We start from the raw sequence: 15,157 nt of genomic DNA, 5'->3' as shown, positions 1-15,157 counted from the left end.
AGTTGAAATATTTTTGGCAGTGGGTTTGACATGCATTTATTGTAGTATTAAATATGGGGATGTACAGTGGTGAAAATGCTTAAATTTGTTTGTCAAAAAATCTGGAGAACTGATTGGCTATCATACACATGTCTATTTAACTTACATACATTAATCTTCTCATACCACACTGGTCTCCTTTAGAAGACACCAGGCAACCAACTTGTTCTTAAGAAGGCTTTCATTTAAAGTAAAAGATCAGATGTTTCTTTTTCCTGTATGAACTATATTTCTGGAAAACTAAATTGTCATCAAGGGAATTTTTTCTCTAGAAGAATTCCAGCTAATGAATAGGAAAAAAATCATGGATTAAAATGTCACCACTTGGCAAACCACAAATCAAAGGATGACTCCAAGTAGTGATTATCAGTGGTTGCTAACATCACTGAAACGGAGCCAGCTAGACATTACGTGTCTTCAGTCAAAGTACATGATACCACTCATAAAGTTGCTTTGCCAAAAACTGAGCCTGTATCAAACCAAGCCTCTAAACCTAGCTACAAGTTTACAGAACAGGTAGAGGCAAGAGAAACATGTTAAAAAAATACTGTGGGGAGGGAGATGCAGAAAAATCCAGATACTGAAAATTCTACAGGCCCAAATGTATGGCTTTTTCATAAAACAAATTGCAAGAACCGAAAAAGAAAAAGGGAACATTATTAGACATCAACCGGATCTCAATATGTTGACCTTTTTTGGATTTTGATTCCCATAAACTATTCAAAAATGATAATATTTATGAAACAATTGGAAATATTCAATTCTTGAATATTTGGCATTATTGAAAAATTACAAAATTTTAAGTTGTGATGATATTACTACATTTTCATTAAGAGCCATTTTATTTTAGAAATACATTGAAATATTTAAGAATGAAATGATATGACATGAAATTTGCTTCAAAAAATAATAATGGTTGGTAAGGGTATACATGAAACAAGGTTGTTGGATACAAAAGATTTCATCGCATTATTATTTCTACTTTGCAAAGTGCTTATCTTTTAAGTATATGTGTAGAAAAATTCAGAGATGAAAAGATACGATAAATGAGATCCTTAAGAATAATTTTTATGTGACATCCACAATAAACACCTGGAAATGAGTCTCCTTTCAGAAACACCTTGAAATATTGGTTTAGCTAGTTGAATTACATCAACTAAGAATGATTTGATTAGCTAAAAATATGAGATTCTGCAGTATAAAAATACCAGCATGAGTATCTATCATTATATATGGATAATTGGCTGTTTATTATTATTTATCTTTATACTAGTTCATTTTCTCTGTAAGAACAACAAGTGCTGAGGTTTCAGGTGAAATGTATGAGGATAAAATTATGAATTGGGAAAAGACTCGTTTTATTTTTTCATCAGAACACAGTGTTCTGCAGAAGAATAATTGGAGATTTCCCAAAATAAAGGAAAAAGTCTCTTCATGATTTAAACTCTGAAGAGAGACAGCAGAATAAAATCACATGCACACAGTTTATTAAAACATATGCAGTGAAACCTTAATTAACTGGATCCCTCAATACAATGTGTTATAGCCATCAAAGATGGATTGCTATAATAATTTCATTTTAAAAAGCAATGTCTAAGAAAATTGGATTGGATAATGAGCCTAACTTCCTAACACCTCACTTCTCTTGACTTATAATGACCACTGACCTTTCAAATATGATGCTGAAAATTACACAACTGCCAAGCCATCCATAGAATATCGTGTCACATTCATCAGAGCACATTTATCAGCATGCAGGATTGGCCTTACAGAAATGGTTCATTGTCACATGTGTCTGCAGGTTCAATGCCCTGTAAATATAGTGTGCAATCCAGAGAAAATACAGAGCTTCCCCTATGACTCGGCGGTAAAGAATCTGCCCATAGTGCGGAAGATGTGAGTTTTGATTCCTAGGTCAGGAAGATCCCCTGGAGGAGGAAATAGCTACCCAATCCACTCCAATATTCTTGCCTGTAAGATTCCATGGACAGAGGAGCCTGGTGGGCTACAGTCCATGGGGTCACAAAAGAGTTGGGCATGCCTGAGCAACTGAGCATGCGTGCTGAGGAAATCCAGGAAGTCTTAGAGTAGGAAAATAGTTATCACAGGGAGAAAGGAGTTAGCAACTAGAAGGGGCACATGGAGATCTTCTGGGGTGCTAAGAGGAGATACAAGGAGGGATTTTGGGTCTCTGGCCACATTGTGTTTCTTCAGTATGAAAGCAGAAGGGACATGTTCCACTTGAGAAGTTTTAGCAAACTACACAATTATGACATGTGTAGCGTAAATATGTTAAAGTGAAAGTCTCTCAGTCACGACCAACTCTTTGTGACCCCATAGACTATAGAGCCCATGGAATTCTCCAGGCCAGAATACTGGAGTGGGTAAACTTTCCCTTCTCCAGAGGATCTTTCCAACCGAGGGATTGAACCCAGGTCTTCTGCATTGCAGGCAGATTCTTTACCAGCTTAGCCACAGGGGAAGTCCATATGTTAAACTTCAGTCCAAAGTTTTGTATCTTTACATGTTTGCATGTGTGTGTGTGTGCATGTGAGTGCTAATTTCTATTCCTGGTATTTTCATCTTTAGCAAAAGATTTGGCTGCCTGGTCCAGATCATTTTGATTGAGTTCTCCCCTGGTCATAGGATATAGCAGAGTGAACAGCTTAGAAGCAAGCACATAGACATTAAGAAAAGAAGGTAAATATTAATAAATATTAGGGCTTAATAATCTGGGGTATTTAGATCCATTGCCTTGAAAGCAGACTTCAATAATTGAGTCTCTTAGTGGTTTCATGTCCTCAAGAGCAATTAAATTATGTAATGTACACTATTACTGCACATGCATGAATGCTAAGTCACTTCAGTTGTGTCCAGACTCTGTGATCCTATGGACTGTAGCCCGCCAGGCTCCTCTCTGTCCATGGGATTCTCCAGTCAAGAATACTGGAGTGGGTTGCCATGCCCTCCTCCAGGGGATTCTCCCAGCCTAGAGATCAAACCCGCGTTTCTTAGGTCTGCTGCATTGGCAGACAGGTTCTTTACCACTAGCACCAACACTGTTACTAAGGGTGGGGAAATTTTAGAAACCTTTCACTGTGATTAAATGATTCACTGTTTAAAGATGAAGTTTACTAATTATAAAATTAAGTTACCCCAACAATGCTGAAAATGGCTGTTATTATTTATTGTCCTGCCTTTTGGTTAAGCAGTATTTAATTAGAAATTTCATTTAAACAAGTCGCATGTTCCCAAGTCATTCCATATGATCAAAGCTTCACTGTAATGTGTAAACATTACGCAAAATGTGTAATTCTACTATAAAGTAGATTTTGACTTTAAAGAAACATTACACATAAGTTGCTGCACAAATGAAGAAATGGTCGATGTGATCAGAGCCAGGGAAGCTAAAATGATAGAATGTAAGAGCTGGAGGGAACATTAGCAAGCATCTGAGTCTATCCACACACTTTACAATGAAGGAAATTTAGGCTCTGAGAGGTTAAACTGACTTCCCAAAGATACATAGCTGACATATGGCTGATCTGCAACCAGAACTGATATAACCCTATTTGCTGACCTGCCAACCCTCAGTCAGCCCAGTTCTCCAGAGCAGAGGTGTGGGGTCAAGCTCACCTGAGTTTAAATCAGTTTAGCTCTTGGATTTGCTACTTGGGTGTGACTATGGACCCCAGTGACAGATCCTGTGCTATGGAAGAATATTACCTGGGCATTAATTCAGAGTTACAGACACCAAGTATCCTGAGAAGGTAACTCCCTAAGACAGGTCTGAGGCAGTTGGAGAGCTCAGACGTGCATTAACCTCCTTCTCAAGGCATGGCTGCTCAGTGGAATTCTGCTTTCCTTCTGCCCGTGGAAGTGCCCTTCACCCCTGGGATCTGCGGGGAGGATGGGTGTGGCATTGGATGTTGTCTCTTTTTTTAAATATTTATTTATTTTCATTGGAGTATAATTGCATTACAATGTTGTGTTAGTTCTGCTGTAAACAAAGTGAGTCACCTATATGTGTACATATATCTCCTCCCTCTTGACCCTCACTTCCATCCCACCCATCTAGTTCATCACCGAGAACTGAGCTGAGCTTCCTGTGTTATAAGGATATTATCTCTTTCTAATGATAAGTCTAAATGTGCTGAGCAAGGTTTGTGCCCTCAAGTGTCACTGAGTTCCAGTGCCTGACTGTGGGCTTCCTTTAATGCTGTTTGTACCTGAGTGTAGACGCCTGCCATCTAATGGAGATGGTGTTAGGACTCATGTCAAAAGGCTTTTATGGTGAATTCTCTGGTGGTCCAGTGGTTAAAACTCCCTGCTTCCCATGCACAGGGCATGAGTTTGGTCTCTGGTCAGGGAACTAAGATCTCTAACATGCTGCTTGACGTGGCCAAAAAATTAAAAAAAAAAATTAAAAGGCTTTTATGAGGATGAAAAGAACTAATGTACTAAAGTGGGTAATAAGATGCTTGGCGCACATTAGGCATGTAAAAAAAAGTTGTGTAGTTGTGTACAACTACAGATAACTATTGCTATCTGCTAAAACACAACAATGGATTTGATACTGATGCTGTCCAAGAACCCTAATCATTGTTTGACTTGGACAAATTTGCCTTCAGAGAGTGCATTGCTTAAAAATAATGGCTTTGTTAAAAAAACACTGGAAAACAGAAAAAAGTTGATAAATTACTTATATATTTAGGAATTGAATCAAGTTGGGACTCGGGTTATTTTTTCCTAAAGGGGTAAGAAATGTCATTGAATTTTACTTTTTTCAAGCCTGTCTTTACATGGGAAGACCTAAGATCTAGCTCCTTATCCATTACTTAATAAAAAGTATCAATGAGCAAATTATCAGACCACTTCGAGCCTCTGTTTTCTCCTTTTTAAAATGAGAAAAAAGTAAGACCTACTCTCGAGGTGGTTTGGAGCTTAAGTGAGAGATAGTATACACAAAAGGCAAAAACATGGTTGGGGTAAGTCTGTAAAGAGTGGCAATCTTAAGGAGATTGTGTTACCTCTTTTCCAGTTTTCATCTTGCTGCTACAAAAGGACATGTGGAATGCCTCAGGGTCATGGTTACACACGGCGTGGATGTGACAGCCCAAGATACTGCCGGTATGTAATCTTCTTCTCTTAAGTCAACAGGCCAGCAGGAAAGTAGGTATCACAGAAATGATATGTATTCCTTGTGGAAGATTTACAGTCTATACAGATCAACCAAAAGAAAAACATAGAATCTCCTCCAATGACTAGGCTCTGATGTGGTTTCATTATTTGAGCCTTTACAAGTGTTTTCATCTTATATGTGGTTAATCAACTAGAGACTATGCTTCTTATCCCTCGTTTAAAATTTTTATTTTCTAAGATGATATATATGGACCAAGTACTCTCCCCCAATTTTTGTTCTTATGAATCATTCTACAAAGTGATGAATGGAGGGAATTGTTTAGGTGCTCATTTCATCAACTAGCTGAAGTGGGTTCTGTGGACAGAAGGCAGGATCTTCATGTGGATCAGCTGCCCATGGTCTGCACCCCTTACTGTGTTTTAGTGCATCTGAATCACCTAGGAACTGGAGGGGAGGAAGGGCGAAAGAGCTTAAAAGGGGGAAGAAGAAGAAGGGAAAGAATAAACAGCACACACACACACACACACACACACCTACAGACAACACCATGCATATATATCCCAGCTCTGTCTTCAGAGATTCAGAATTTCTGAACATTTCCAGCCAGTTGGTACTTTTGTAAAGCTCGCAGCTGATTCTAACGTGAAGCCAGTGTTGATAAGTGATGATCGAGTCAGATAGAAAAGGAAGTGTAGTCCTGTCTTTTATGAACGTTGTATTATAGGAAGGAGTCCCTGGGTTGCCAGCCTGAGTTTCTGCCCCTTGTTGTCCAAAAGGTGGAAGCAAGTACTGGTGGCTTTTCATTTCTCTATTGTACTTGAAAATCTTTGTCTTCTAATAGGCTTTTGTTGGTTTTTACTAGAATATAAGATTAGTCTGTTCTGTAGTCTTTAATTGAGGCTTTTCATTAATCTGTGATGGATCCCTTTTGCTTCCCACCTGAAAACACACCTCAGAGTAGTCATCTTGGGGCCAGATTGGTCAAGTGTTATGAAAATACAATTATTACTCAAAATATGGCCGGAAAACTCATGTTTCAGACTTGTTTTCATAAAGTCTGTGGCACTTGAAAAATAATATCAGGGTCTGGGAGTATTTATTCTTTGAGAATAGACTTGTTTTTTTATGACAGATGAAGAGCCAGTTAAAGTCAAGTCAGGTAAAGGAGGTGTCAATCTGGTAAAACCATTTTTGGTTAAAAATAGGGAGTGATTGAAGTAACAAAATGATTTTCCAGAGCAGTGCCACAGAAAGCTCCAAAATAAATATTTTGAGAAATGGCAATACTTGAGGTGACACTCATGGTAAAGAACTTGCCTGCCATTGTAGGAGACATACGAAACACAGGTTTGATCCACGGGCCAGGAAGATCCCCTGGAGAAGGAAATGACAACCCACTCCAATATGCTTGCCTGGAAAATTCCATGGACAAAGGAGCCTGGCAGGCTACAGTCTACGGGGTCTCAAAGAGTCAGACATGACTGAACACAAATTATTATAATACCAGCAGAAGAAAGAATGCTTTCCTAAGTGACTCCCTTGAAGGGAACACTAATTTATGTTGCTAATTAAAAATCATCTCTAATGCCAAGATCCAGTTATTTTGTTTTTAAAGTTTATTGTTACTACTTTTAAAGTTGTACCACATACACATCGAGCAGTAAGAGTAGCTACCATCCCCTTGATGAGGTGTGTCCTCTTATAGATGGGATTTCTTTAAGAAAATCATAATCTAAAAAAGTTTGTTTAGTGTGAATAAATTTGAGCTGTAATATAATTTTGTTTAACTGCATTTGATGTTAAAAAATAGATAGGAGTCTCATTATTTCCATTGTAACTGAGTATCGCTCCCCCATGTTTTTATTAAAGGGAAAAAAATGTTTAATGCATGTTCATTCTAGAAAATTTGGGAAATACAGAAAACTACCAAGAAGATAACCAGTGGTTCTACTCCAAGAAAAAAAAATTTTTACTGTTTTGCAGTATTTCCTACCAGATTTTCCTGGTGCAGTTTTACATAGCTGAGATCACAGTATATAATAAACTCTAAATCCTGCCATTAAAAAAAAAAAAAAAAGATAACCATGATCATTTCCTGTACTAAAAACTCAAGCATAGTTTTTTGTGGCTGTCTAATACCATGTGGATAGAGTTTGTATTTACTACCAGAGCCCTCACTTATTTCCTGAAAGCCTGGGGAGTCATGCAGTGAGACCTGGACACCCCAGCACAGTTCCCTCTTCCTTGCCAGTGGAGATGACAGTGCTCTCCAAGAAGCTGGAGGGGAGGACTTCCCCTGGCAGTCCAGTAGTTAAGACTCCATGCTTCCACTACAGGGGGGCACAGGTTCAATCCCTGGTCAGGGAACTAACATCCCACATGCCACAAGGCATGGCCCCCCAAAAAAAAAAACGAACTAAAAACAAGCTGGAGGGGAAACTGCAGACCCATCCTCCCGTCCTGGACTCTTCTCTGGGCTGGTTAGTGGAAACCGTCACAGCCCATTTCTTTCAACTCTGATTGAAACTGGTAGAATCCATAGCACTTGGCAGCCCCAGAAGAGCTTCCATACATCCTGTGAGTTGGAAATGTCTCGAGCTGCCTGTCACTTTTCTCTCATTTCTAACAATGAGGTCCACACTCTGGTCCTTGGGCTTACTGTTTTGCTTTAGTCTGAGTGAGGTACTGACTTCTCGTGATTTCTTGAAAGCATGCAAACAGAACCCAGGAACAAAAGAAGGAAAAGCGGCATGGATAAAAGTACGGAAAATCTGTTGCGTTATCTAGAACAACACTTCTCGGAGTTTTTCCTGTTATAGTGAACAAGATAAACGTGATGGCTTTTACTGCTCATGCCCTTCCTGTTGGCTATAACACCCACTCCTTTCTCTCCTTCTCAAGAATGCGAGTCAGAATCCAAGGGAATGGCAAGGACATTAGTCACTGTGCTTAATGGTTGTCATTAGCCCAAAACATTTGATGAAAGGATGAATTAAATGGCTCAGTCACTAAGTTGTGTCCAGCTTTTTGCGACCCCATGGCCTGCAGCACACCAGGCTTCCCTGTCCTTCACTATCTCCTAGAGTTTGCTCAAACTCATGTCCATCAAGTCAGTGATTCCATCCAACCATCTCATCCTCTGTCATCCCCTTCTCCTGCCTTCTATCTTCAATCATCAGGGTCTTTTCCAATGAGTCTTCTTATCTCATCTTCTCATCATAAAGCTCCAAAGTAGTGGAGCTTTAGCTTCAGCATCAGTCCTTCCACTGAATATTCAGGGTTGATTTCCTTTAGGATTGACTGGTTTGATCTCCTTGCTGTCCAAGGGACTCTCAAGAATCAGCTCATAGATGCTGTCTTTTCAGTCAACCTCCCTGAAGTGTTGCTATATTATTGCTAAGATCCAGTTATCTTCAATTCTAATACCCAGTGAGAACTCGTATGAAAATCTGTTACCATAAATCCAACTGCCCTGCAGAGTTTCAGAAAAAATCCTGCTTTCAAAATATATCATTACACTGACCCTTTTAATTCTTTATATCCACAAAGTGTACAGGATGGTTAACTTGGTACAGTTTACCTACTTCTTAAACTGGTGACTGGATTTAAGTTCAGAAGCAAAGGGATTTTAGTATCTTTCTTTATCAACTATCCTTCCACATCAAATGTTTGGAAGTCTGACCACAGACTTTTCATAAGTGCTTTACAAACAATCTCAGGAGCAGAATACTGTCAGTAGATAAAGCCTTGTGTGTAGTACCGGTAGTGTGAAAGTGTTAGTCACTCAGTCATGTCCAACTCTTTGCAACCCCATGGACTGTAACCTGCCAGGCTCCACTGTTCATGGGATTCTCCAGGCAAGAATACTGGAGTGAGTTGCCATTTGCTTCTCCAGGGGATCTTCCTGAGCTAGGGATTGCACTTGAGTCTCCTGTATTGCAGACAGTTTCTTTACCGTCTGAGCCATCAGGAAAGCCCAGTACATCTCAATTATTATCATTTTAGATGGCTTTGGAGGCTTGGGTGAGAGGATACATGTGAACATCCTAGCGCCCAGTCTCTTTTGCACATCAGGTTTTTAAAATGTTTAACATTTTTAAAAAAAATAAAAAAGCTGTGATTATCACCAAGCCAAACACTCTCATAGTACAAATCAGAAAAAGAAATCCCCAAACTGGAAGAAGCTCATGACTCATGTTTTTGGTTTGTGGGATTCCCCCCATTCCTTGGCTTCCCTGGTGGCTCAGCAGTAAAGAATCTACATGCAATGCAGGAGACAAAGGTTCAATCCCTGAGTTAGGAACATCCCCTGGAGTAGGAAATGGCAGCCCACTCCAGTATTCTTGCCTGGAAAATCACATGGACAGAGGAGCCTGGTGGGCTACAGTTCATGGGGTCACAAAACAGTCAGACACATCTTAGCAACTAAACACACACACCCCATCCCTTATCACCTATTTGCCAAACAACACCATAGACATAGCGATAGCAGTCAGCTGGGAAAGTCTGCACCTAAGCTCACAGTGCTGACTCTAAAGAGGACCTTTGTGTTTGCTCGTGTTCCTCACTGATTTAGGAGGTGGCATTCTGTTTCTTTAGAAATGAATAATTTCTCCAAGACTTCTAGGCTTTTTTTTTTTTTTTTTGGATGCCTGTAATTAGCACCTGGGAAGATAAGATAGGATTAAACAGAGCATTAACAGAAGATTGAAGAAGACCAAAGAATCTTCTATTATCAAGTGCTTGTCTGAAGCATTAACTTTCAGACTTTGTTTTTTAGCAAATGTATGCATTTGACACAATGTGACCCGGTGGCTTAAACAAGATAGACTTTTCTGTCTTTCAATTAAAAGTCCCAAGTTGCTATGGCCACTCAGCTCCACACTGAGGACTCTTACCCAGACTTGTTACTCCACCATCCAGGGTATTGCCTTGGTCCTAACAGCCCAGGGGGGCTCCCCCGCTGCATCCACATCCAGTCCCAGCTGGCAGAAAGGAAAGCCCAGCTCATGAAGTGGCGTACACTCAGATCTCACTGGACACAGAGTGATCTGCGGCCACTCCTGCCTTCAAAGGAAGCTGGGAATTCTGGGCAGAGCAGCAAATTGTCCAGTTTAATAATATAGGAGGGGGACTTACTTTGTGGTCCAGTGGCCAAGACTCCATGCTCCCAGTGCAGGGGGCCTGGGTTTCATAAGATCAGGGAGCTAGATCTTATCACATGCCACAAGTAAGAGTTCAAATGCCGCAACTGAAAAATTCCTACGTGCCACAACTAAGACATGGCGCAACCAGATAAATAAATAAATATTAAAAAAAAAAGTATAGAATGTTTTGCTGTAGAAGGAAGTGTAAATAGAAATTGGAGAATGATGTGTGATTTGTCACACTCCCATATCTTAAATTTTCCTCGATCCCTTTGCACACAAAACTTCTTTTCTCATAGAAGAAGAGAGTCTTAGGAGAGAGAGAACTGAGCTATGGAATATAGAGATACCATAATGCACAGAGGCTTGAGGAGGGAGACACTGGAGAACCCTTCTTTTCTGGGGTTTCTGGTATTGGCTTAGCTTTTGTTTGGGTTTCTGGGTGGCCCTCCATTCTATTATGCCCTTAATCTAGCTCACATATAATACCAATCTAGCTCACATATTCTAGCCAAGAACAGTTATGTCTTAAAACTCAAGTACTTGAGAGAATGGGTCATTTAAAATGTAATGGCAGACTGTAGTCCATTAAGTATTTCATATTTAATTTGGAATAAAGGCAAGCCCAAAACTGATTGCATGATTACAGTTCTTTACTTGCCGGTTGTGCACATGTATGCATGTCTGAAGGGCCAACTATACACAGTGATCAACACAATCTGGCCATGAAAAGATTTCAAATGATGTATACATGCAGGTGCAAAAAAACCCAACTTTTGATTCAGTGTAAATCACCATGCAGATCTACTTTGTAGAGATTAAGGGATAATTTCAAAACTCTAATAGTAAGAATGGTTATTAGAAATTTCTCTTTGTGTGTGTGTGGTATTTGTATGTGTCTATATATACACATATATACACACACAACTGAATCACTTTACACTGGAAACTAATACAATATTATAAATCATTATATATACTTCAATAAAAAAGTCACAAAATTTTATTTTTCTTTATTGGCGTATAGTTTATTTACAACATTGTGGATTTTTTTCTTTTAAAAAAAATATTTATATTGGAGCATAGTTAATTAACATATGTTAGCTTCAGGTGTACAGCAAAGTGATTTAGTTATACATATACATGTACCTATTCTTTTTAATAAAATTTTGTTTAAAAAAATACATCTTTCATACTCTGATCTCTCGCCTGGAACTATAACTAGGTGAATAGATTTATGCTTCAGTGATTGAAAACTTGATGTAAAGATAAGCATTTCTAAGAACAATGTTTAAATATATTTAAAGGTGTAAATAAAAATCAAATTAATTACTACTTTTATTGTTTATATTTTATTGTTAATACTACTTTTATTGTTATATTGTTTATATTGGGCTTCCCTGGCTGCTCAGACAGTAAAGAATCTGCCTGCAATGCGGGAGACCCAGGTTCGATCCCTGAGTCGGGAAGATCCCCTGGAGGAGGAAATGGCAACCCACTCCAGTAGCTTGCCTGGAAAATCCCATGGGGAGAGGACCCTGGCGGGCTACAGTCCACAGGGTCAGACATGACTGAGCGACTAACACTTTCTTTCCTTGTTTATATTCAGCATTTTGAAACTCTGGTTCTTAAGTAGATATTGCAAACCATATGTATCTTTTAGTTCTCTTTATTTTTCTAAACGTTCCCATATTACGATCTGAAACTATGATTTCTCAAACTTCAGCCTTTTGGTGTTTGTTTGCCTTGTCTTTGTCTCCTAAGACTTCATCAGTTTAAAATTTTGTCACCTGCACTCGAAGACTGTGATCCTAGTCCCATCAGTAATTCCTCCACTATATGAGTGAGCTCTGCTCTGTTTCTGCAGCAGTCTGAAATCATTGAATAAGTGGTTAATGTCCAAGTTAGCTTGGGGGAAGGTGTTCCGTGGCTGGGCCATCCTTCTTAGACTCTTTGCATAGCAGGATTCTTAAACCACCTGGAATAGCCTCTGACACTTGACTTACGAGTAGCACTGGTGTCTTCACTCCCAGGTAGAATTCTGCTGAAATGCACTTGAATTAGGGTTGCCTTGTTATTTTCCTATAGGGAAATTGCTTTCTGATATTCCAGACAGATCCACAGCCAAATGGGGGCCAGTCTTATGTGGGGGCTGGTTACAGTGAAGTTCTGTCACTAATATATTCTCTCCAGAAAATTTTGCATTTGGAAAGAGAATTTTGTTTTAATGGTATCTGTGAGAGACATCTCACTCCAGGGTAATGTTGTCCAGGGACTGATGCATCGTTTGAATTTAGAGACTCTTTTAAGTGAAAAATGCTTTTGTGCTCCTGGTTAGGGAAACCCATCACAGGGCCAAGGAATAAGAGAGTGTTGTTTCTGTAGAAACACAGTGCTTATTTTCAGGTATGACTGGAACACTTGCACTGAAAATGAAGGCCTGTTATTTATTTTATGATGGTTGTTTAAATCTCCCTACCCTCTTGTCTTTGGAGAACTGTGCCTTTTTCCAGTGGATGCTATTTATGTATTAGAAGAGCTTTTGTCTACAGGATAGACAAAAGTTAATGCATTGCATACACGACATAAACAGTCTTCTACTTATAATCAGGATGGGTTCCAAAAGTTCATCTGTAAGGCATTTGTTTAAAACACAGAATGTGCTCCTCCTTAGAAACACTGATACAAATGATGGTCGAGGGCCCGGCTAACCCACCAAAACTCAATTTGTAGTTTAAGCAAACTCATTATTGTGTGTTATACTTCCTGAAAAGAGGTCTCCTGTGGTAAAAGGAGGAAGGGGAAAAGAAGCTACTTGTCTTCCTACTTCCAAAGATCCCATTGCCTTATTTCCTGATCTTCTTCATCCTCATCCATTTGGGCAGAGGTCAAATGGAGTGTTCTACCTCCCCCAACCAGCTCCCTCTATGCATACCCTTAAAATCTCTGTGCAGCTTCTCAGCAAAGAAGGTATCTGATCTTTTAACCTTATACATGCTTTTGGGCAGCTCACTGTGGTCCTAAAACCTTCTAATTTTAAATACGATATTTTCTAGCTATATGATTCTTTAATAATTAGTGGATTTCTGGTCAAGACTAATTCAGAACAGAGAAATGGTATTTGGAGACCAGATCACCATATAAAAGAAGTTGTTCCTCTAAGCCAGGGGTTCTCAACTGGGTTATGTGATTCCCACCTATCCAAGGGATGTTTGGCAATGTCTGGGGACATTTCTGCTTGTCCCATCTGGACATTCAGTTGATAGTGGTCAGAGATGCTACTCATTATCCTATGGTACATAGGGCCACCTTTCATAGCTTTGAATTTCACTGACGCTGAGGCTGAGAAACAAGCTTTAAGTGTGGGTTGCTTACAGGCGTTACATTGGAGGTATCTTGATCAGTTTACAAATGCAGGATTTAGGAGTTTGGTTCCCTGCCCCCAAGTCCCCCTCCCCAGACACTCATAATGGACAGACTCTCTAATTGAAATTAACAAGTGTGTATGCAGAGCCTGGTCTGTGTTAGCACACACATGCTGTTTCTTTGGTCTTTGTTTAGGCTTCCCAGGGAGTGCTAGTGGTAAAGAACCGATCTGCCAATGCAGGAGATGTAAGAGATGCTGCTTCGATCCCCAGGTTTGGAAAATCCCCTGGAGAAGGAACTGGCAACCCACCCCATATTCTTGCCTGGAGAATCCCATGGACAGAGGAGCCTGTCAGGCTACAGTCCATAGCATTGCAAAAAGTCAGACACGACTGAAGTAGTGACCTCAAACTTTATAGGGATACAAACTTTATATTATAGAGGGAAAGGAAAAATGGTTGACATAAATGTGTGTGTGTGTGTAGGAGGAGATGGGAGTCAAGTGAGAAGGGAAGGTTGAAGGTGCTGAGTGCTATGAAGGACAAAGAAATGAAGCAAAGGGATGAAAGGAGTGGGAGAGGAATTTTAAGTGGTGAGATCAGGAAAGATCTCATCAAGAAGCTGGTTTCAGTGGCATCAGGCAGGTTAGTGGGCAAGCTGCATGGTTATCCTAGAAGAAGAGGATCCAGGCTAAGCAAAGAGCAACTCTCTAGGGCCCGAGAGTGGAAGCCTGCCAGCCTGGCAGCCCCACTAAGGCTGTCCCTAAGCCCCTCACCCACAGATGTTCTATAGGCCCGCTAGGTAGTACAGGGGAGGGCACTGGATGTAATGTTGTTCAGTCGCTAAGTCGTGTCCAGCTCTCTTGCAGCCTCGTGGAATGTAGCCTGCCAGCCTCCTCTGACCGTGGGGTAGAATTTCCTAAAGTTATCTGACCACAGAAACGTCAGAGAGTCTCACATTGGCCTCACATTTTTTGAAGGGAACGTGAAGAGATGCTCCTTTGATAGTGTTGTTTTTATAACTCTTTTCCTTCTTCCACCCATTCCAAGTTTGAACATCTGAACTACAGGTAATTCCCCTGCAGAGCTGGAGTGCATTTGGAGGAAAGCGAAAGGACAGGTGGAAGTGGGGTTTCATGTGGGTGCTGGGTGTGTTCTCTGCCGCTGCCTGGGCTGGGTTCCGGGGCCCGTGGCCGCCGTGGTCTGCTGTCACTGCTGTGGACGCAGGGCATCTGGCACCCATGCTGACAGCTGAAAGCGGAATTTCCAAGCTGCATACCTAGAGTCTACCGCAGGCTTCTAGCCCACAGCTTAATTGTACCCCAGGAGAACGGCAGCTGGCGTGGACTCTGCATGTTATCCAGGGGTCAGGATGCTGTGTTCTCCCCGCTTTTGTCACAATGAACTTTGCAGATAAGAAGTGGAGGCGTTACTCTCAAGAATAACAATTCTGTCTTTGTTGG

The 15,157-nt window shown here is 40.3% G+C and overlaps 1 protein-coding gene across 6 annotated transcripts in view; it reads left to right on the top strand.

Moving 5' to 3' along the window:
- The window catches only part of RAI14 (retinoic acid induced 14), a 160,998-nt gene that overhangs the window by 120,957 nt on the left and 24,884 nt on the right, over window positions 1-15,157 (top strand). For all 6 annotated transcript variants that reach the window (XM_027520165.1, XM_027520164.1, XM_027520159.1 and 3 more), the window contains one exon: window positions 5,081-5,169. In XM_027520165.1, the coding sequence (XP_027375966.1) occupies window positions 5,081-5,169 (89 nt within the window). The remainder of the gene's footprint in view (window positions 1-5,080; window positions 5,170-15,157) is intronic.

The sequence above is a fragment of the Bos indicus x Bos taurus genome, chromosome 20 (genome assembly GCF_003369695.1).
Source record: "Bos indicus x Bos taurus breed Angus x Brahman F1 hybrid chromosome 20, Bos_hybrid_MaternalHap_v2.0, whole genome shotgun sequence".
NCBI classification, from domain to species: Eukaryota; Metazoa; Chordata; class Mammalia; order Artiodactyla; family Bovidae; genus Bos; species Bos indicus x Bos taurus.
The sequence above is the reverse complement of the archived record's forward strand: the minus strand, read 5'-3'. Positions and strand labels throughout refer to the sequence as shown.